The 24,785-nt window shown below is 42.6% G+C and overlaps 1 protein-coding gene across 1 annotated transcript in view; it reads left to right on the top strand.

Annotated features, from left to right (window-relative positions):
- LOC144792134 (uncharacterized) overlaps window positions 1-24,189 on the top strand; it is an 83,560-nt gene extending 59,371 nt beyond the window's left edge. Inside the window, exons 15-18 of the mRNA XM_078667010.1 lie at window positions 2,302-2,481; window positions 14,690-14,727; window positions 18,531-18,640; window positions 23,629-24,189. Of these exons, the coding sequence (XP_078523136.1) occupies window positions 2,302-2,481; window positions 14,690-14,727; window positions 18,531-18,640; window positions 23,629-24,003 (703 nt within the window). The 3' untranslated portion in view covers window positions 24,004-24,189. The remainder of the gene's footprint in view (window positions 1-2,301; window positions 2,482-14,689; window positions 14,728-18,530; window positions 18,641-23,628) is intronic.
- Window positions 24,190-24,785: the final 596 nt, after the last annotated feature.

The following is a 24,785-nucleotide window of genomic DNA, read 5'->3' as shown; positions in this document are numbered from 1 at the left end:
TTGCGAATGCAAATTTGCTAAATGGTATGTATGTAACATTTTTGCTGCAAAATAAGGAATCGCAAAATTTGCTATTCCTTACTTTGCGATTGCACTTAAGGAATCGCAAATTTTGCGATTCCTTAAATGCAATGTATCAAAGAAAAAATACTTTAAAAATGCCCATAAGGATTCGCAAATTACCACCAACTTCTAGTTGGTGGTAAGTTGCGAATTCTTTTAAAAAAGCAATTTTCAAAAAAACCAAAGGTGCCATATGACGCTCATACATGCCCTTAGGGCATGTATGTGCGCCATATGCCCCCACATGTCATTTTCAGGGGTGCAGCAGGGTGTTCTTGAGACACCCCTGCACCTTTGAAAATATTCCTAATTTGCGATTAGCAAATTGCTAATCGCAAATTTCCCCTTCATTCCTATGGGCCTCCTGGCCCATAGAAATGAATGGGTAATTTGCGATTAGCAATTTGCTAATCGCAAATTAGGAATGTTAAGGAATCGCTAAAAAGAGGCATTTTTTACATACCTACCATTTTGCGAATTCTAAATAGCGATTCCTTAAAAATCTCTATTTAGAATTCGCAAAATGGAACTATGGCCCTTGATGAATGAAGCAAAAACGTAAATTAATTGAAGGAACTTTTATACTTGACCTCAACCTGACTTTAGATATGTAAATTAGGCTGGGATTGAAGAAAAGGCTCTGCACCCAGAGGCCATGAGTGCCCATGAAACAGTAAGCCATTCCAACACCTCCTTTTCTTAATAGTTGCTTTTTTGTCTTTGAATTATTTTAGAGAGCTTTTCTGCTAAGGCGCTAAAATTGTTTAAAATATACCCAGGGTTCCAGACATTTAGGGGTCTATTTACAAAGTTTTAGCCCTGTGATTGCGTTACAAAAGTTATGCAAAACAATGCTAAATCTTTTTTCACACATTTTCTTTCCATTGCTACATTTGTTTAGCGCTTGAAATTTACTCGAAAGTAGCACAAAGCAGCGCATAGGGCTCTTTTGCATTACTTAGTGCCTAGGGGGTGTTCCGTGGGTGTTCCCAACCTTACTGACGCTAAGCCCTATTTACTTACAAAAGTAAACAGGGTTTAGGGTACTGGAAGGGTTTCCTTCTAGTTCAAAACCTATACTAGACTCACTGAGACACCCTTGCACTATGGCGCAAAGGTGTGTCCATGGTGCACGCAGCATATTTTTGATCTGCGACTAGTGAGAGAGAAAGCGGCAGACAAGTAAATCTGGCCCTTAGTATTCCAGCGCACAAATCTATCTTGCTTTGCTTGAGGACAATGCTTGATTACGTGTTCTTGGTGGTGTGATGTAGTTTATGGGTTCTAAAATCTTGTTTTGAGAAACCGCAGGGTGAAGCTTTTATTCTAACCCTGTTGGACATTGTTTTGCTCACATTGGTCAAGTGATGTATTTCCTCTCATAGGTCCTTCCTGGTACCCCTGACCCCAGAGGTTGCCTTGACCAATTGTTACAAAACTACTACTAGAACACAAACCCATATCATTGGTGTGTGGGTTTGACTTTAGCGACACGATAACGGCAACTCTTTAAACAAATAAGTAGGGGGCATATTATCAAGGGGGTTTATCTCCGCTTTTTGGCTTTAAAAGCCAAGAAAGCGGAGATAAAATTATCTCCTTATTACCTAGCTGTCGCTAACACCAGTTAGCGACAGCTAGTAGGAGATAGCGACCATCTTGGGCCCCGCTTTGCATGTCAGTGATATTTATCACTAATGACATGCAAAGTGGGCGTGCCAAGATGTTAGCGACTGGAAACAGTCGCTAACATTGCTATCTACTATTACCAACTTTTGGAGATATTCGCGCTAAGCGCGAATATCTCCAAAAGCTAACACCTGCCCTGAGCAGTTCTAAGCCATGTTATCCAATGGGAGGTGGATAACATGGCTAAGAGCATTAGCTCGGTAATGCATGAATATCGCTGACTTTTCAGCGATATTCATGCATTGCGGCCGATTTTTATCGCTTAGGAGATAAACCTTGATAATAGCAAGGTTCCTAAGCGATAAAAATCACCGCAGCTCGGCGATAAAAATATTGCCGCTAAGCTAACATAGCGATAATTATCGCTAGTTATTGGTAATATGCCCCTAGGTGTCTCCCAATCATTCCCTCAATTCCTCATGTGCTGTATTGAGCTAGATTATTAATGTTTATCCATTAAAAGTGATGACATCAACATCTAGAAGGGAATTTAAACGTGTTTGATTATAATGAAAAATTGAGCAAGGCTTTTCTCCTATTTACATGCAGGTGTGTTCCCTTTTCCATTTATACCACCTCCGGTGATACCTGTGACATCATTGCCATAAACATCAACGCCTTCTTTGGCATCCTCTTTGGAGCTCTTGCGTTCCTTTTCCTGCTTGTGATGGCCATTGGGCTCACAGTCTACTGTTGCCGTAAGAGACGGCGTGATGCGGATGATGAAAGGTAAGCGATTCCCCATGGTGGCAGCAGAGTGCGCAATGCAAGTCTCATTGGGGCTTATTATCAAGGACAGGCGATACATTATCGCCACTTTTATCGGCAGGAAACTGCCCATAAAGCGGCGATAATGGGCTTGATAATATGCTCTATGAATTCTTATCGAAGCCCATGTTAGATGTGAAGACATCTAACATGGGCTTCGATAGGAATTCATAGAGCATATTATCAAGCCCATTATCACCGATTTATCAGCAGTTTCCTGCCGATAAAAGCGGCGATAATGTATCGCCCTGTGACTTCTTTGCTTTAATTTTGTTTACTTTAAAAGAAGAGTAAGATTATATGTTGTTGCTTGCTACAGTCGGCTATAAAGCTATATCATAACTTTCAGAATGTTGTTAGCTACATTGAAAACAAAGGAGTGGCTGTTATAGGCCTTCTACTCCGACATCCCAATGTTTATCGTTCTGTTTCTCCCTTTTCAATTTAGAACATTTAGAAGAGTTTATTAGCTATAACAGTTGATGAAGATCTTCTTCCTCAAAACTACAGCTCAGGTTCAGGGCCTTTAACAACCAGTTCAGTTCTCGGCAGCATGCTAGAAGGTTACCATATTATAATTTAAATGTTCATAGTTGTTGAAGCAAAGTTGTCCCAATGTAACAGCTCTTCATATAGCATCCAGCCCTAGGGTCGTTTGTTTCATGTAGACAAAACAAAGAGGAGGGAGAGGATGATGTTTTGGGCAGCACATCATACAGCTCTCTTCTCTTGTTAGGTAAACACAAATAGTTAAATCAAGGTTTTTCTTCTTAGGGATATGACCCACCAAGGTGGCATTCTTTATCACTCCTTAATCAAGGTTGGCCCGTAAGCGGGCGCTGCTTCTAAGGGACATGGTGAATTCGACTGCCCATATTTATGGCCAAGCCACGCAGTACAGTGCAGCAAGTCACCTTTTGTGACTTCATAAATCCAAGGGGCATATTACCATGGCAGGCGATATGAAATTACCGCCGCTTTTGCAGCTGTTTGCGGCCGAAAGCGATGATAATTTCATCGCCCTATTAGCAAGCTGTCGCTAACCTCAGTTAGAGGCAGCTTTTAGGTGATAGCGAGCGGTTTGGGGCCCGCTTTGCATGTCAGCGATATTTATCGCTAATGACATGCAAAGTGGGCGTACCCAACCTGTTAGCGACTGAAAGCAGTTGCTAACATCGCTATCGCCTATTATCACCGCAGGAGTAGCGATGAAAAAATTTGCGCTAAGCCTGAATATCGCTGAAAACTAACACCTGCTCAGACCACTTCTTAACCTGTATATCCAAAGGGAGGTGGATATTCAGGTTAAGACCCTATTGGCGTTAATGCATGAATATCGCTGGATTTCCAGCGATATTTATGCATTAAGCCGCTATTGCCAGATATTTTATCGCATTGGAGATAAACGTTGCTAATAGCAAGTTATGTCTGCGATAAAATCCGGCGATGCACGGTGATAGAAAAATTGTCGCTAAGCTTATTTAGCGATAAATATCGCTAGTTGTTGATAATATGCCCCTAGGTTTTATGTTGTGTAATTCTTGTACTACATTGCGTAGTGCAGGAGCAATGCAGAGGTAATCGTAAATACGCCCCCTAGTCTCTAAGCAGGAATGTGTAGCAGTTGTTGAGACCCTCTGTCATTCATTATGTGATCCTTCAAAGTCAAAGGACTGTAGGGACCTCTGTGCTTGAGTTAAATGTACCCTAAGGTAAACTAATCCATGTTATTGCAGACTCCCTAATGCAAGGTGTTACAACCAGCGACAGTAGTGGGAGGGATGGTAAAAACAGGCTCCGATGCATATCCACTGCTCTCCACCTAATAGGAGCTACGGGCTGACATTTGAGCAAACTTTAGCCTAAAGATTTTTGTGAGGGTGTATTGCCTCGCCCACTTGCGTAATCAGAACTTACGCACACCACTTACTCAGACAGAAACTCCAGCACTCCTCTGCAGGTTAAATGAGCTTTATTAATATTGTAGACAAGGCCAATAAGTCACTGAAGCTAGTAAAATCTTAGGCATTGAGTGAAAGGCAATAAACAATGAATACACCACACTATATATATAAATATGAAACTGTGAATACAGGTATATAAACAGTTAATGTACAAAGCACCTCACCAGATGCGTCTGCACCGGAGTCTTCAACATCCCTGGCCAAGCATCGAAAACACCAAGTCGGGAACCCTGTAGAGACTGGGGCACAGGAAGTAATCTCTCCGGGCACCAAAGTCATCCCGCGAGTGCGTCCACTCCAAGACTGAGTTCCTGAGCTCCATTCCACAGACACCGCTTTTTATAGATAAATCAACACGTTCGAGAAGCCTCTAGTAGGCGTTCTCGCCCAGCTATCCATCTTAGGTGCTGGCCGCATCTCTGCGTCAGATCCACCCATACAGACCTGGCCAGATTCTGTTTGGGTGCGCTGAGGCAAAAGACATTCCTTTCCCCATCTCCGGCCTCGGAGAGCCTTGCACAGTGCATCCTCCCTCTGTCCTAGAGATAAGCATAGAATGCACGAAAACAAGCTGAAGGTACGAAATAACCTCACAAGATGTCTCGCACCAGCTCGTACTGATTTACGTGAAAAACATGTTTATGTTACTGCTGAAGTGTAACTACAAGGCAAAGCAGCACAAAATGGAAGTGCGATTCAACAAAATGGAAGATCAGAGCATCGCATGGATTCGAGGTCAACATGAAATTTAGCACGTGTAAAATGGTGAATACAGTACAGAGGGGAAATGTGGATAGAATGGAGGACAAAAGAAATACACTGTACGTTGGTGAGATCAGGTACAAAGTGGAAGCAGGAGCCTTCTATCAAAATAGGAGCTGAAGTGCAGTAGGGTACGCACGGGAATCTGAGAAAAATAACAAAGGAGCAGAAAATATGAAATACAGCATACAGGAACATTATTACTTAGCAGTAGCGATGCAACTTGTTCCTTCTATATGTCTGCTAAAAATGTCCTGAATACAGTCCTTATTTTGTTGATTGACTGTTTCTGGCCTATCTGGAAGACCCAGCCCCTGTATCCCAGCCCCTGTATCTCACTGAAATCTCCCGCAGCTTCCATTCCTTTGGCCTCTGGAGTGTGTTTCTTGTTGTTTCACTTGATCTGTCCTGATCTCTAGTGTTACCTTGTTAAGTCACAACATAACGTTGAAAAGTAATGGGGTAATTTATATCCCCTGTATTCATATTCGGACTAACATGTTGCAGTTAATTTAGGATTCCATCCAGGGTCTGTGCTTTTGTTCAGGCTAGAGGTCCCTTGATTGTTTTGCAAGCCCAGCACCTACCCTAGTGGGTGTTTGTATTGAGAGAAGCCTATGAAGGGAATATGTCCAACTAGTATTACTTGTCTGGTTCCTTAGACAGTTCCAGTTTTGGAAACAGAAATTGAAGAACCTTATATTAATTATGATTTGACTATGTTGATTCTGGAGACATGATGTGTAATATAATTTTTCATGGTTTCTTTAACTTTATTATTGAAAGAAGAGAACATTCTAAACCAAGACAGAGCTTCTGTTGTGTGCATAATTATAATATACCCCCACATTTTGGGAATGCAAAACATGCAGTAAGGTGTAAAGTTGTGGCCTGTTCTAGTTGTAGTTATATTTGGAACTCACCCTAACCTAGGCGTAAATGGCCACAAAAGGGATGCTAATAATGGCTATTCATCTCCTAAAAACAAAGCCCTTTGTTAATTTGTATTCATTAGGCACATTTAGCAATAGGGGTTTATGTCACAAGGAACAGACACCCCTCCCTAAAAGCATATCAGGTGTTCTAACTAGTGGCAGCTGCTGGGGCACCAAAGTGGTGGGCAGCTCAAAGGGAGGCAGCGCATGGGGAGGCAGCGCAGGGGGGATGCCCGGGGAATAGAAATAAAAGAATGCTTACCTGCCCTCTGCAGCATTTGTGCTCTTCTGACCTGTGTGCCTCGACTTCCGGCATGCCACAGGCTCCCTCACGCCACACCAGATGATAGTCCCATGCTGGTCTTACCCAGCAGGAGAGCAGCTCCATGATTGGTGTGAGCACCCTAGTAAGGCGCTCACTAAGGCCCTACGAATCTGTGCTTGCTTATCACCCGGCTGCACAGCACAGCTCGCTGTAGAGATTGAAGTGCACATGATGGTTTGGCTAGCCGGCCATACTGTCATGTGCACTTGAAGCAATGCCACCACTCCTCCTCCTTCCTGCGGCTCTGTCGTGTCAGAAATGTCGGCCCGCCCATGGCTCGGCTGAAGGAAGTGAGCAAGGAAAAATAAAATAAAAACCTTTGTTATTATCATTTTATTTTTCATTTTTCACTACTGAAAAACTGTGGGGCAAGCTCCTCCGCCACTGGTTCTAACCCTGTTTTATTCTGAATCGACCAGTTTACCAAAGTATTCCCTTGTTAGTGAGGTCACTGCTGGGGAAGCACCTTTTAAATGTTGCTCAACCTGCATTCCATGTGTGGCATTATCACAGAGTTTTGCATGTGATGTCAGATATTTTTATAAGACAAGGAAAGGCAATAGGGCTATAGGAAGTTGCACTAGTATTTATCCATAGTAGTTCATTAGACCCAGACACGGTTTGTGAGTCTAACACCAACTAATCACTACACAAAAATACTTAGCATATACATGACAGGAGTGTTTATTAACTACACAGGTGCTGTCATTGATAATATCAAACAAGTTACTTACCTTCGGTAACGATGTATCTGGTAGAGGCACAGTCTAGCCACAGATTCCTTAACTTAGAATATGCCCAGGCATCAGACTGGTCCATAAAATCTTTTTCCCCAGAAGTACCTCTGCACGCTGGGGGCGGCATCGCCTGGCCCCGGCCTGAAGTCGTCCACGGAAGTGACATCAATGGAGCCACATAGCCCCCCGGAATGCTGACGTCAGTTTTCTTGTGTGAAACTTTTCCGCACCACAACACAGAGCCACTACAAAAACTGCGAGAGTATAGGAACAGTGTGCAAAAAAAGAACACAAATCTGTGAAACAATAATAACAAGAAATCATAGAATGATGAGAAACCTCACCACATGAAAGGAGTACTCAACACTTGAAGGGACTAAGTTGAAAGAGTACTCAATACTTGAAGGGACTGGAGGGAGCAAACAAAGCACCCGCCACTAGGAACAGTCTCGCCCAAGCGAAAAGCCGCTCACCTCCGATGAGGAAATGGCATTGGAAATTAAAGGCATGACAAATGAAGGACAGTTCGCAACCACAGGATGGAATTGTATGAAAGACAGTCTGTAACCACAGGACGTAACTGCAAAGGACAACAAGACTGGAACAATATGTCTCATGGCGAGTGACCAAAAGTGAGCAACAACAGAGAACGCCCACCAAACGCCCCACAATGACCTATGTAAGTACAAAGAAAGTGGTCCGAGTTTGAATCATTATTGAACAATTGTTCTTTTGAAGCTGTATTCAACCATACACGCGTTCACCACATATATATATATCATCATTCATTATTCATTGCCTAAATAGATATAGTAGACTGCAAAATCTTTAGATATTCAAAGTCCAATTACATTTATTTGTCTGAATCACAATTACTTAATCACATGAAAGGATAACTTTATGTAATCAAAGTTATACACATCGTTTTCAAAACATTACTTGAGTAGTGCTCTCAGTGAAAACAGTGAAAAGAAAGGAGTGAGCGTGGTAGGGTATGTGAGGGACTGGGTAAAGGTGGTGTGACATCAATAACATCACAGTAAAATCGGTAGACCTTTACATTCTAGCTTGTACACATGTTCCCTAGTCACATCGCACATAGGCTAGACTAATCCAAATCGTTAGATCCTATGGTGTGTCAGGTTGGTGTAGTCTACGTTTCGACCCCATAGATAGTTACGGGTTAGTAGTGCCTCGTGTTGGGGTCTTCTTCAGGATAAAGTGATGTGGGAGCACAGTTGTAGGAACGGTCTGCTTCGTGCCATCATTACTTCTGAGGTCGGGCTCCCCCGACCTCAGAAGTAATGACGGCACGAACCAGAATGGTGTAAGGTGCGGATTTAAGACAGAAGGTAATCTACGGATACCAACTTGTTCCACCACCAGATTGAGGAGGTTAACCGGATGCTCGAACGTTCGTGCTCCACCCCAAATCTTGAGGAGCCCAAGATGGCCCACGAATAGACGGTTGAGATGCAGACCGTTCCTACAACTGTGCTCCCACATCACTTTGTCCTGAAGAAGACCCCAACACAAGGCACTACTAACCCTTAACTATCTACGGGGTCAAAACGTTGACTACACCAACCTGACACACCATAGGATCTAACGATTTGGATTAGTCTAGCCTATGTGCGATGTGACTAGGGAACATGTGTACAAGCTAGAATGTAAAGGTCTACCGATTTTACTGTGATGTTATTGATGTCACACCACCTTTACCCAGTCCCTCACATACCCTACCACGCCCACTCCTTTCTTTTCACTGTTTTCACTGAGAGCACTACTCAAGTAATGTTTTGAAAACTATGTGTATAACTTTGATTACATAAAGTTATCCTTTCATGTGATTAAGTAATTGTGATTCAGACAAAGACATGTAATTGGACTTTGAATATCTAAAGATTTTGCAGTCTACTATATCTATTTAGGCAATGAATAATGAATGATGATATATATATATATGTGGTGAACGCGTGTATGGTTGAATACAGCTTCAAAAGAACAATTGTTCAATAATGATTCAAACTCGGACCACTTTCTTTGTACTTACATAGGTCATTGTGACGCGTTTGGTGGGCGTTCTCTGTTGTTGCTCACTTTTGGTACCCTACCACGCCCACTCCTTTCTTTTCACTGTTTTCACTGAGAGCACTACTCAAGTAATGTTTTGAAAACAATGGGCCCGATTCACAGAATGAACTTAAGACTCAATCCTAAACTTACTAATATTTTGGTATTCACAGAATGCACTTACTACTTTTGGCATTCACAGAATGAACTTACTACTTTTGGTATTCACAGAAGTTAGGATTCTGTCTTAAGTTTGTCTTAAGATAGACTTAAGACAGACTTAAGACAGACTTAAGACAAACTTAAGACAGACTTAAGACAGACTTAAGACAAAATCCTAACTTAAGTCTGTCTTAAGTCTGTCTTAAGTTTGTCTTAAAACAAACTTAAGACAAAATCCTAACTTCTGTGAATACCAAAAGTAGTAAGTTCATTCTGTGAATACCAAAAGTAGTAAGTGCATTCTGTGAATACCAAAATAGTAGTAAGTTTAGGATTGAGTCTTAAGTTCATTCTGTGAATCGGGCCCGTAGTGTATAACTTATAAAGTAATCCTTTCATGTGATTAAGTAATTGTGATCCAGACAAATAAATGTAATTGGACTTTGAATATCTAAATATTTTGCAGTCTACTATATCTATTTAGGCAATGAATATTGAATGATGATATATATATGTGGTGAATGCGTGTATGGTTGAATACAGCTTCAAAAGAACAATTGTTCAATAATGATTCAACCTAACCCTCTGCGTGGCAATATCAAAGGAAGTATGTAGAAACTGGGGTCACAAGTTTCCCGGGGGTAGCATGGCTCAAGCGGGTAGGCACCCGAATGCTTAGGTGTAAAGTGACTACACAGCACACGCATCCACTGAGACAATAAATGCACGCACAGACTGAGACCACACCAGTTTCGTTGATTCAAATAAGCAAGTTTTCTCTAGAATCAATATCAGGGCAATCCAAAAATCACAGTAGTAATAACTTATTATCGTTCTTTAAAAGCACAAGTGTTTCATCACTCTGCCATAAATACTTAAATTAATAAATATTAAATATTAAATAACCGTAGGCCTGGCAACAGCCTTGCTCCTAGTCAGCACCTGCAAGGAATTCTTTATAAATACATTTAAATCACATTGCAATAGGCATTCATAACCATTTCCTTATGTAAGCAACCATTTCACTTAGTGACTAAAGACATCCAGGAACTTGGTATTAGACAAAAGTAAACCAACCATTAAGTAGGAGTAAAAAATTTCATGAGGATTGTAAAGGGTCGTTCAGCAGAGGTAACCACTTCCTCTAGGTAGGGCAAACAGTTCATTAGGCCACAGTAACCAAGGCATTAGGTAAAGATACACATTTTGTATATACCGGCTACATTAGCCATTACCATACTCCTAGCAGGGGTGTTCTCCTCTGGCGTAAAAGTTACTAGGGCCTCCGCAATGCTAGGGTAAGTTTAGGGGCCTGGCGTTCCTGCAGTGACCCTTAACAACAATGGGGGGCCGACGGGGACCAACACAGTCTCCCGCGGGGAGGGACAATTTCGGGGCCTCCCCGGGGGGGTTTTACCTCTTTCCTTCAGCCCTCCTCTGGCCCTTGCGGAGGTTCGGTTGCCAGAGGGGGGGGCTCCTGCCCCCCTCGAAGCCCTCCGGAGTGTCTCACTGATGGGTCCGGCTACGGGGCGCCGCAGGACTGCACGGGGCCCCGCGCCGCTGATAGGGCCGGCCCCGAGGGTGTGGATGGGCGGAGGGGGCTTCTTTGCTCCTCGGAGCCCTCCGCAGGGTCGCGTCCTGTTCACGGGCCCACGAGCACGCCAGAGGCCCAGGAACCAATTGGCCTGAAGGCGCACTGGAGGCAGGGCCTGGGATCTAATGAGGGCGGAGGTGCTCCCGCAGCTGCCTATGGCAGCGCGGCCGGCGGGGGCACGACGCTGGTGGCCAATCCGAGCGCGGCAGGGGCGGAGTCATTTCCAACGCCCCCGTCTCGTGAGGAGAGTTTCAGGCTTCAGGCCTAGCGAGGCCGACTGTGGCCTGTCAGGAATTCACGGCGGCCCTCTCCTCGCTCCGGGGGCCACCAAGGGGGTTGAGAAAGGCGGCGCTGGCGTCCCTGGGATCGCGCGGGCCACGACAATGAAGGCAAGGCTCACAGAGCTCCAGGACTGGGGCAGTGAGTTGTGCAGCTCCCTCAGTGATAACGCACGTCAGGGGACCAGCCGGGAAGTGCCTAGCAGTGGAGGCGCTTAGTCCTCGCGGCGCTTTGGGGACAATCATCACAGCACCTCGGCCAGCAACAGGAGGCAGGAATCTAGCGCTCCTCAGGGGCCCAGCGCTTGAGCAGGTCAGCATTCTAGCGCCGAAGTGGGGAAAAGAGCGCTTCACAGGTAGCCCATTTCACCTCAGGTTCAGGCTGGCTAACAGCTCAGGCAGAGTAGGACAGCAGAAGGGATAAGGCAGGACAGTGCAGGGCCCCCAGGTTACGGAAAAAGGGCAAGAAGGTGACACAGCCCATTACCTGGTTGAACCCCAGTAGTCCTGGATAGCGCAGGGGGGCTTCTTCCTGGCGCTTGTTGGTTCTGGCGCCCTTCTGTGGTATTAGAATCTTGGTTTCTTGAGGAGGGGGGGTGGTGAGTTGAAGGCTTTCCTCAGCAGGTCACTTCAGATGGTTCCTGGGTTCCCCTCCTACTGGGCCAGATCAATGTTCCTCACACAGCTTGGTGGGCAGCGCCTAAACTGCTACGATATCAACATCCAGATAGACTGCTGTGGTTCTATTGATGGACCAAGTGCATTTAAGGCAGTCATCTATCTGATTGAGCCATGTAAGAAATTCCAGGAGTAGGTCCTCTGTACCAGTCCAGATACAGAGGACGTCATCAATATACCTCCTCCAAAGGGAGATATGTTCCCTAAAGGGGTTGTTGCAAGTATAGTTGGTTCTTATGGTTCTTATCCCTTGGATGGAGGGACAAACAGACAAGGTCATCTGGAGCAGGGAGATGTCGATGTGCAATAGCACAATCCACCGGGTCCCTCGAAGAGGACTTCGCCCAAGTCTCCAGAAGAGTGTTGTACAACGACTCACCAAAAGGCAACAAAGGCTCCACTTCCATGGGGCCCTGGTGTAGTAAATCCAGCAAGGGATCTGAGGGCAGAGAGACTGAGGGTGGCTGCACTTGTAAAATGTCCGCAGCCCTGCAACCCTCCCTCGCAAAATCCGCACTAGCCACCGTGGCCATGCGAGGTGGCAACAAAAGGTCAACTGTAGGGGACGGCATGAGGCTAAACCTACCACCAAACGTGGTGGGCTTAGCCCGAGGAGATCGAAGGCCCCACCAGTGCATGGGGTCCTGCCCAGAGGGACTGCAAAACAACTCTGGGGGTAGCGAACCCATTGGGACCTCCTCAGTTTTGGCCTCCATATCCTCCACCAACCGATGAACGGCCGGGGATGTGCCCGGCGTCGATCGGCATCAAGCCAGCATCGTCTTCACATCAATGACTCCCGAAGGAGCCTAATCCGTCCGGCGTTGGACTGGCGTCAACATGACCTCCACTGAGGTGGGAACATGCGGAGAGGAATGGGGTTGACTCAGAGTCGAGTCCTGCACTGCAGCCTTAGCTGGCGTTGATGCAGGGAATCTCACAGGGCTGTGCGACGATGACATGGAAGGCTTGGACGTGCGAGTAGGATGCCCATCTGGGCCATGCCCCGACGTCGCAGCGACTCCGGGACCAGAGTCAGAGTGTTCAACAACTGGATTTTAGCATTTACTTACAACCCTGATGAAGTCTGTTTAGGACGAAACGCGTTGGCTGGGCTGAATTCATGTTTCAATCTACAAAAAGAATAGAAATAAATCAAGATTCCGTGACTCCTGTGTATTACTAATGTACACTCTCTTAATATTTGGTCTATAATAATTATGATGGAAATGTGAAGTTTCTAAAAAGGATTAATGATATTATCAATGATAACACATGTGTAGATACTAGACAAAATGCAATTCTACTTCTCCGCCATCAAGTAATCAGCTTAATGAAGGAAGGACTTGTTTTAATCCTTCTGAATTACACTGTACATAGTTTATTGTGTACATTTGAATTCAGGGTCCGTCTAGGATTCCATACAGAGAGGATTTGGTTCATATATAATAATATTGCTTTTAATTATACTATGTATTGGTCAGAACGTTGCTATATAGTTACATACACTATTTTGTGGGGGGTTATATAGCTGATCCTAGGCTCTTTTGTTCAATGCATATCATTATTTGACCTTCCTGACATTCTATATGGTATCAATTGGCAATGCCTCTCTATTGATAATATAAACAATATTATTTTTGCTATTTGTATTTATTACATTGGACTAGGACTCACTGTGTCAACTGAATGAACAGTGATAGGCCTGATTGGAAAGGCTGGTAGGATCTATTCCAGTATATGCTATTACAAGTGATCTCACAATTAAGACCATTAGGACCTGATTCACAGAACTAACTTAAGACAAAATCCTAAACTTACTACTTTTGGTATTAACAGAAGTTAGGATTTTGTCTTAAGTGTGTCTTAAGACAAACGTAAGACAGACTTAAGACAGACTTAAGACAAAATCCTAACTTAAGTCTGTCTTAAGACAAACTTAAGACAAAATCCTAACTTATGTGAATACCAAAAGTAGTAGGTTTAGGATTTTGTCTTAAGTTAATTTTGTGAATCAGGACCTATGTATTTAATTGAAGTCTAAAACTGCATTTCTGCTCTTTTTCTGACAGTGTTCTGCTAGCTACACCATGTTCCCATGGACTCCTTATATCCAGACTAAAGAACAAAAAAACAAGGCTAGTAATGAGGAGCGAGGGACAGAGAGCTATAGGTTGAAGAACTATTCTGACATTCAGAACCCAATTATGCACCCGTCACTCCTCACCTATAAGTTCTTCATCACAAAGATCTCAACTAGTGCAATCTTCAGAAAACTAAAGCTGCGAGACATCTGAAGTTACCAGCCAGTCTCGGACCAGTTAGCTAGCTTTGCATCAGACACAGAGTGTGAAAAGACAGAAAAATGAGGGAACAAAAATGAGTGAGCAAAAGACTTTGAGAAGGAAAAGGCTGAAAAGTGAGTATACAAATGTGTGAGAGAGAGCGACTATTGGTAAAGTATAGATGAAGAAAGCATGATGTAGAAGAAATGAATTGGGAGAGACACAGAAAGAGAAAATTAAAAGAGAGTGATGGGATCCAGAAAATGTGAAACTGAGACTGATCAAGAAAATATGCAATATCTTACTGTAAAATTATTCATAAAATCTACTCATAAAAATATTTTAAATCTTTTTGTATTTCTTTTTCTTTTTATAGTTTCTTCCAGACCAGCTTCTATGTTAAATCTCTTACTGGTAAGTAGAAGCTCATAGTTTGAATGGTTTTTATCATGACCTCTATGAATCCATGAATTGTAAAATTATTTATTTCTGGAAATACATCAGCTGGTGAAGACCAAGATGTGAGCGACGTTGAGCGTAGATACTCAGAATTTTCTTGGGGTGGAGGTAATTACGTACTAAAGCGCAGATTTACAAGCCCCTTGCGCTGCCAGAGCGTCACTTTTCTGCCCCATATTTACAAGGACAGGAAACCCCCGGCTGGCATTTCCTGTCCTTGTAAATGCAGCCCGTTTAAACGCGGCACTTTGCGAGAAAGTGTCGTTCCATGGGTGTTGCTGTGGGTGTTCCCACACAACACCCATGGAATCAGACATATTTCTAGATTTACAACAAATTGTAAATCTGGAAATGCATGTGAATGTTATGCCTCCCCGGGGGGGCGAGAGAGGGCGTAGGGAGGCGCAAAGAGGAGAAATATATTCATTTCTCAAAGTTTTTTTTCCTCGTTCTATGCACAAGTAGAATGAGGAAATAACCTTGAATGATTGTGTACGTACAGGAAGGTGTTACTTCTTGTACATAAACAGTCCTTTAAACAATGACATTTTGCAAGTTCTATGTGTGCTAATGCAGCACACATAGAAGTTGTAAAACGACATTTCTGATTGTTTATGTGCAGGAAGGAAACCCTTCCTGCACATAAACAGTCATCCCCATGATGCAGGCATCCTTGAACCATGCTGCAAGGGTGGCGGCGTCGACGCATGGCAACAGTTTGTGTGCCAGCGCAGGGCGAAGCACAGAGATGCGACTTAGGGGCCTATTACGATGGTGGGTGGACGTTGTCCGCCTGTCACCATAACAGTAAACGGGCCCGACCGCCAGAGGTGCGGCGTTCCTGCTTTGGTAATTATGATGCAACCGCCACCCTGGCAGTCGCGCCCAGCACATTTTACATTGCGGCGGGCGGTGCTGTCACCATCACCTGCTGCAATGCAAAATATGCATGTTGTGCATTGGCATGCACAACGTAACAGGCACCCCGCGGTGCCTGCCCCCTTTGTGCATGCCATGTGTGCCCCCTCAAGTGCAGGCATCCACCCCCAGCCCCCCCGGGAACCTGCAATGGGACCCCAAAGGCATTCTCTGCCTGCCTTTCATGGCTGAGTCTCCGCCATGGAATGGCATGTCACCGCAGGCCTACTAATATGAATACCAGTGCCTGCAAGGCACCACCACCCTACTGGCTGCCTTTTCCGGCCGGCCAGCAATTCGACCGGCAGAAAAGCAGTGGATAGTCTTTCCATCTGCCGCGGTGCCCCTCACCACTCTAATATGGCGGGGTGAAAATGGATATTTGGGAGGCGGATCGCCACTGCCGGCCCGGCGTTGGTGATCTGCCAGATAACCTAATAGGCCCCATACTGTTGTAAGTGTGTTGCATCTCTAGGCTTCCAAACTAACGCAGCGCATACTACTTGGCCATCTCTGCAGTGTCACCCACACAATGTTTGCCTTCACCACTCCTATTTGTTGTTGAACTCATTTTAGTTGGCCTTAGAACTCTGTGAACTTTCCACAGGATTGAGTTACTAATAAACATTTCAAAATAAGCAAAACATTTATTTGTAGCTATTTGTAAGATGGAGATAACATTGATTAAACTTAATATTGTATCCTGGTGCTTTCATGTGGAACAGTCACTCCCACTACTGTGGAAAACCGCTTTCAAGCTATTTTCACTATAAGGACATTGTTACCATTAAATGTTTACATGTAGTAGTTTAAAAAACCATGCACCCTGCCCTGTGGGAAGTAAGAAATACTTAGGGTGACATATGAAAATGTAAAAGGAAGGTTTAAGCCAATAAAAAGGGTTTATTTTGACACATTATGTTTACAGTTTAAAACTTTGCATCCAGGCTATGATGTTGGTGGGACAGCTACCAACAGGCGGTCCCAAAGATTTCAAGGATAAAGGGCTGACCGCCGCTTTATGATGGGGATGGTCAGACCACAGGGATCAGAGGGACAGACCGACGCTACCGGCAGGCTCAAAGATCCCGTTGATGCGTCAGCTGCCGTAATCCCTACAATGAAGGTGGTGCCTGCACAGGCACTGCTGTAGAGATTAGGATACCCATTTCCCACAGCCTTTCCATGGTGGTCCCTCTGCCATGGAAAGGCTGGCGGGACTTTGAGCGCCCTTAGCAGAGTCCCCGTCCTCTGTAGGCCTCGCTATGTGGCCTGAGGGAGGACACATGAGGTGCCCCCCAAACATCCATGTACCATGTACTATGCACCACATGGTGCCTGGCACATGGTGCATGGATGTTGCAAAACATCCTTTTTTTGTATTGCGGCTTGTACTGTAGCCCTGTTCCGGGACACAAGAAAGCTACCATAGAAAAAGGGGTGTTTCTGATCGCCTTCACAGCAGTCGCATCCTAGTCTGGCAGTTGGGACCTCCGACTACTTGTCGGGTGATTCCACTCCCACTGCAATGGCGGTTAGATGCTCGTCTGACCACCGTCGTAATAAGCACGAATATTGGTAGAACTGGACACACGCTTTACAGTACCCCGAAAGTGATTGCACGGTGAGCGCTACAGTCTACTGGTACCATTTGCTTGACAGGCCCTGGATACATTTGGCTCCACTTAATAGAGATTTATAGGCTAATAAAATTAACCAATTAGCTGCTACCAATTTTATCATGTTGAAAGAATAGCACAAGCACTTTAAAGTTGGTTTACAGGGGTAAAGTGCTTGTAGTCTATAGCCAGCCTAAAATAAGGTTCAGAAAAAAGGCAAATACATCTGGGGCAGATCTGCAGAAAGTGCAACTTTACCACAAAGGCTAATATTTGGGAACAGCGTGAAACTTTGCTCAAGGTATAAAATACATGCACTACAATAGTTTCTTGGGTTCACAATTCTAATGTTTCATTAGCAGATTTATGTGTGTGGGTGTTAGCCTTTTTGTGAAATCAGGGGAAATGTTTCTTGCCATCAGAGTGCTAAGCGTGGAACATTTTAAAGCTTGCCATCAACCCTGGCTGGAAAATGTGCACATATCGGGCCAGATTCACAGAACTAACTTAAGACAAAATCCTAAACTTACTACTTTTGGTATTCATAGAAGTTAGGATTTTGTCATAAGACAAACTTAAGACAGACTTAAGACAGACTTAAGTTAGGATTTTGTCTTACGTCTGTCTTAAGTTTGTCTTAAGACAAAATCCTAACTTCTGTGAAAACCAAAAGTAGTAAGTTTAGTATTTTGTCTTAAGTTAGTTCTGTGAATCGGGCCCGACATTCCAAGCATATCATTCCAAGCAATTGACTGTGCAGTGTCATAAATGGCAAAGACATGATGGGCCCGATTCACAGAACTAACTTAAGACAAAATCCTAAACTTACTACTTTTGGTATTCACAGAAGTTAGGATTTTGTCTTAAGGCAAACTTAAGACAGACTTAAGACAGACTTAAGTTAGGATTTTGTCTTAAGTCTGTCTTAAGTCAAACTTAAGACAAAATCCTAACTTCTGTGAATACCAAAAGTAGTAAGTTTAGGATTTTGTCTTAAGTTAGTTCTGTGAATCGGCCCCCCAATGCTGAGCAGCCACATTGTTTAATGGAACTCACTGATTTCACACCCAATAAAGTACCTCTTGTGGTTGACTATCCACCAAAGGTGCCTCCAACATAAAACAAATTCTATTCTGATGGAGAGTGTGCTTACATAACAACAGCACCTAGAACGTGTGTTCTTCACTGTTTTTTACAACGAATTCTCTTTGACTTCTTCAGGTTTTCAAAGGTTTCAGGATACAGATTTGGCATCATTATCCACTCCGAAAAACACCCCAAATCTCCTCAGCTGGAAACCCAGACTTGATCTTGTGAACACGTCAATGAAGGTATGCATAGATCAAAGTGAGTTATCTAACGCCATGCAAATTTCCACCACATGTCAACATGAACACAGTGATGCAATTATTTCCATGAGATGTGTGTTCTGAACTCTAATTTACTTGTTTAATCCTGTCTATTTCCACAAATCAAAAAATGTACTAGCTCTGGTTCAAAGAGGTTATACCTAAAATGTAACTGTGCATACTGCTCTGCAAATATCTTCACAGGCTTTGTACAGTCACCAATATAAAAGATAAAGGGGCCCCCAACAGTCAGACCCAGTAAAACATAGAGACATGGATAACTTGAGGGAAAACCAAAAAGGGCTGGATTCTGCAGAATAAGCATAGATGTAAAATGTATCTACTGTGCTACTGTATATTTGCAGGTTGGTAGGACTACATGCACCTAAGAATAGAATCTCATTCATATAGGTAATAAGCCAAAGCCGTTCTGATGCATCCAGTTGTCGGCCCTGTACAACTGACTGACAACCACATGCAATGTTTGAAAATGTTACATGTGTTTGGGTGTCATTAGCTTTTATCTGGTGGAAAGCAGCATTTACATTGCATGCGTTGTACTACATGTGATGTAATATCGCATATTCCTGGTGGGAAGCAGCGCTTACATTGCATGCAATTACAACGCTAACCATTACAACACAAGTTGTTTCTACGACTTGCTGTGGGGGGCGCTCTAATATAAGGAATAGTATAATTTCCTCTTCCAACACCTTCCTTACTGTTGCGCAAGATGGAATTGGAATAGTAAATTATACTATTCCTAAGTGCAGCACGCCCCCTATTGCAAGTCGTAGAAACAAATTTCGATGTAATGGTATGCGTTGTAACAACAGGTTGCAATCTTATGCGTTGTACCACATGCTCTGTAATATCGCATATTCAGCAAAAAAGATAGCCCTAGGCTCAATTTTATTTTTATTTGCATTTTTAGAGTTTCCGAAGTAGTAACTTCGAAACTCTCCCCAAACTGAGATGTATAAAGCCAACTCTTCCACCAAAACTGTCTGTACACATAGACCTGCTATCTTTAACACACAGAGACATTAAATAATATTAATTTTCTGATGTGTGAAAAATTAGATTGGTGGTTGACTGGGGTGTGAGCCCTGATCAAGCAACAGCCCCAATTCCTTGAGGAAGAACTAAAAAGGTTACTAAATTAACTTATGCTTAACCCTCGATAGTTTGGCACAAAATGCAATCTGGCTTAACGTAAAGGCAATGTGTAAGGTAGATATGTAGCACACAAACATTAATATATTGGAAACACAACACAAGAAAAATCCCAAACCAGTTTAGAGAAAAATAGAGTCAATTGTAATCAATTGTTTGACACTAGAACAACATGTGACAACGAAACCATACAGAGATTTAGACACATTGTTGTAACTTAAGAAATGCATTTATGAAATGATTTTCAGGTTAAAGAAATCTGTTTACTTTCTTTCACTGCCGGACCCCCATGTTTTTTGGTAAATTGTACTTTCACTTCACATTGTGTATGCTAGGAGGAATGAGTGGTATGATATGGAGTGAGTATGGTGTGGTTATGTATGAATGTGCTGGGGTATAGTAGTAATAATGATTGATATGTTTTTTACTTTATTTCTGTTAATTTTGTTATGTGGATTAATTTCTGTATCTAATTATGCTATTTGAGAATGTTACATATTTATAAATGAAGTGTTACTGATCTCTGAAAATGAAAAATAACAAGTCAAATGACATCACTGATGACATCATCCAGTGACTGTGTGTTTCTCTAAAGTTTAAATATGTTTTATATATATGCCAAGGTGTATTGAGTGGGTATATAAGTGTCTGGATGGATGATTTAGTATGTGCGTGACTGACTGTATAATACAGAAAGGAGAAACATTTGTCAAAGAACACGTAAAAAAAAAAACATGAACATGGTCTATGGATGAAACTAATCATCTTTGAGATGTATAGCAAGTTTCCCGTCCTGATTGAGTCCCCCAGAGGTCTTGGTTTGGAAATTAAAGATGTGTTTGGACTCCTCTGTCTGAGTGTAAGAACCCTGTTGCCACCCCGGGAATCTCTATTCACCTGTTCAAAGATGAAGAAACTCAAACCGGATGCGTTGGAAAAATGTTTATCTTGAAAGTGACGTGCTACAGGGTGTATTTGGTCAAGGTTGGTAATAGCTCTGCTGTGCTCCAATATGAGTTTTTTGGCCATCAAAGTGGTGCTGCCAATATACCATAATTTGCATGCACATTCTATGGCATATACAACAAAAGTAGAGCTGCATGAAGGAATTGTGCTATTTCCTTTCTGACCCCATTGTAATCGACCTGGTTGAGGAATTTGCTATTTTTGCAGGCCTTACAATGACCGCAGGGGAAAAAACCTTTGAGACTATGTAGGTTTCTGTCAGGATAGATGGTAATATCGCTGTATACTAACAGGTCCCTGACACTTTTGTCTCTAGTATATGTTGTGTTCGGTCTGTTGGTTATGGTGTCCCTAATGACATTGTCAGTTTTGAGTATGTTCCAGTTTTGTGTCAGGATGCGCTTGATGTCCCTGGAGTCCGAGCTAAATGTCATGATTTTCCTTGTGTTCTCCCCATCAGTGTCAGTGTGTAAAAAGGGTGTATCAGCAATGGTCTGCGATCTGTCTATGGCGTCGGCCCTCTCCTTGGCTTTCCTAAGCACCCAGTTTGGGTATCCCCTTTCCATGAACCATTCAACCTATGATGTCTCTTTCTAGTTGGTAAGCCTTGTCAGTGTTGCAATTTCTTCTTGCCCTCGGCAGCTCACCATAAGGGATGCTCCATTTGAGGGCCTCTGGATGGCTGCTGAGGGCATGGAGAACACTGTTCCCTGCTGACGATTTTCTAAACAGAGCAGTATGGACCTGATTGTGTTTGATCTCTAAGCAGACATCGAAGCATTCAGTTTGTTTTCACTTATGTTGCTACTCAGTAAGATGTTCCCATCATTGTCATTGAGTTTATCAATGAATGATTGAGCCTCGTGTTTAAGACCTACCCAAATAATGAACAGGTCATCGATCTAACGTAGCCATATCGATACATGTGTTAAGTCACTCTGGAGATTGAGATCAGAGAATATGTATTCCTCCCAGCTTCCCATGAACAAATTGGCAAAACTGGAGCAAAGCATGATCCCATGGTGGTCCCGGTTGTTTGCCAGTACAAGGTGCCAGTAACCATGAAGGTATTGTTTTTGAGGCAATAATCTATCATGTCCAAGATCATCTGGCTATATTCACGGAATCTCAAAGTTCTAGTGCTGAGGTAATGTGCACATGTCTCTAGTCCTTGCTGGTGGTCTATGATGGGTATTATTTAATATATTTAAAATGTATTATTTTATATATATAAAAAAATCGATATTTTGTACAACTATATTTTTAAGATTGATATTTTTTGTGATATTTTTGTACTTACCTGTTTAAGTATAGGGAGTCAATATTTTTGCATTCTATATTTTTTCTCCTACATTTTTTACATCAATATTTTGTCATTAAAGCCAAGCTATTCAAGTGTAAGAGGGGCTGTGCTCAGCTTCGGCCCCTATCCTGCCAGTGACGGCCCATTAAGGAAGACCAATTCCTTCTGCTGTGTGACTGTTTGGGGAGCAATCACAACGTCTCTCAGCTAGACCCAATCATGTGACCCAAGAAAGGCTACAGGCACAAGGGGCTAAGTGCAGGAAAAATCGTCTTTCTAAATGTGCCATTTCTTACAAATGTAATGATAAATTCGACTTTTCCATTAAAGATGGGTTATCATTACAATTTCACAGGTGCTAAACATGATATACCCACCTTCTCCCAATTAGGAATTACAACTTATTTAATGTGGAAAGGAATCCCCAATGTTATCTTATTGTAGAGGTAGGACTCACTGCAATGAAAAACTAATTTAGGAGGTTTTCCCTATCAATACATGTACAATTTAAAATGGACATGTGCAGCCGTTTAATTACCAGCACCAAGTAAACACAGCAGTGTAACACTGAATTCAGGATGTAATGGCAGTCCTGGGACATGTTTTAGAGTTCTACTTAAGTGAGTGGAACAATAAATGCTGCACACCCACTGGTGGCATTTCATTTACAAACACTTGGTATATGGTATACTACTCGGCAAGGGACTTATGAGCAAATGTAATTTGGTAATTAGTATATGCCAATCATAGCATGTTTAGGGGAATGAGCACAAGCACTTTAGCACTGGTTAGCAGTCCTAAGATCAACAAAAATTATTTCAGCAAAAATTGGAAGTACGTAGGCAAAATGTTTGGGGAGACCATGCTAACTGACAGGTCTAATATCCTGCTACGGTGGCCAATTGACTACCAATTAAAGGAGGCAAAATTGACTCAACAGGACATTTTGTGGGGTTGTCCATCCCCCTGACATTCTTGCCTGTGGTCTGCACTGGATAGGCTGCAGCTCACAGCAGGTATCTAGGTGTAGTATTGATGTGCTTATTTATAGGAATGTTAGGCCTTGACTACAATTTGGGTACACATATTTGGAATTAACAATAGATCTTTTGATAAATAACACTGTGAACAGTTCACTCCTTTTGATCTGGCATGAGTGGCACAAAAATCTATGACTGTTGTAAATGATAATTTCTAGAATATTTTGTAAAGATTTCTCTTTGTGTTGACTCAAGGGTTATTTTAACTGCTGACGGAATCTTCTTCTTCAAGTATTTGAACATGTCAGCCTAACTGAGTTATAACACATTGTGAATGTCTTCTCAATAGGCAAGCATGCATAAAAGGCCATTGACTCATGCCAATGGGATTATTTGATTAATTGTATTGATTTTCATTCACCATGTCCTATTCCATAGTAACAACCGCTTGAACTAAATGATCACTGCTTTGCAGTATGATTCCCCTGCCCACAATGAAAAACTGAAGCCAACTTTAAATGGCAATTTGTTTGTTTGTCTTCCAGGCAAAAATAGGCCGACCTCAAAGGTTGAGCGAAAGTTTATCTTCTGACTCTGGAAACATGGAACCGTATGCATCCTCTGTCTTCCAGGCAAAAATACGCCGACCTCAAAGGTTAAGTGAAAGTTTATCTTCTGACTCTGGAAACATGGAACCGTATGCATCCTCTGACTCTAGAAACATGGAACCGTATGCACATGACATGCCAGTCTCCTTCGATGTTTTAGCTGCTTCAGGCCAACCTCAAAGGCTAAGTGAACCTTTATCTTCTGACTCTGGATACATGCAACCGTATACATCCTCTGACTTTAGAAACATGGAACCACACACACATGACATGCCAGTCTCCGTCGACGTTTTAGCTGTTTCAGAAAGCTGAGGAACAAACATACGCTGCAACATCGGATGAAAAAAGGTGTTCTTTCCAGAGAAAAAGACTAGTACAAAATAGATCCATTTAATTGATGCATGATTAAAAGAGTGGCTATATATTAACTTATTCAAATACATCAAATAAATCCCACTTTACAGTACAGTTGCACTGTTTTCTTCAATTATGCTTGAAGCCTCTAATAGAAATAATGTCTTATATCCAGTATTGTGATATGTGCTTCTGTACCAAGAAAAAAATGGGTGACATTTTAAAAACTGGGTTATTTTACATATTATTATTGGAATTGCCTCAGTAATAATTTGTTACATTATGTATAGTGATTTCTGCCACAAGTGCCCCATCTTGGCAAGGGTAATAATTAATATTCCAATACTTGAACACCAACTTCGTTTGGTGCTGTGCTCATCATAACCTAGCAGTTGCCCCACCCCCAGTTGCTAATTATTTTCTGCCTCCTGTGTGAATTTGTTGTAAAAACCTGGAGATTCAAATAAATACAGCTGTGTCATGAAGAGGGTATTCCACTTGTTATAGAAAGATTGCTGAGGAGAAAGTATTTCTACAAGGTCTGCACATACATGATGTTTGTTAAGCAATAGAAAATACTAGCAAATAAGTAATAGCATAGTAACCTTGAGTCTTTTACAGTGAAGGAAGTGTTCAGGGAAAACCTGTGCTGCTGCTGGCCTCTGATTGGTCAGGAGAAGTAACACCATATCTTTCTTCCTCCATTACCTGTTGTGTGAGGGGTCTTTCTTCTATCTCCA

This window comes from Lissotriton helveticus, chromosome 11 (genome assembly GCF_964261635.1).
Source record: "Lissotriton helveticus chromosome 11, aLisHel1.1, whole genome shotgun sequence".
Classification (NCBI taxonomy): Eukaryota; Metazoa; Chordata; class Amphibia; order Caudata; family Salamandridae; genus Lissotriton; species Lissotriton helveticus.
The sequence above is the reverse complement of the archived record's forward strand: the minus strand, read 5'-3'. Positions and strand labels throughout refer to the sequence as shown.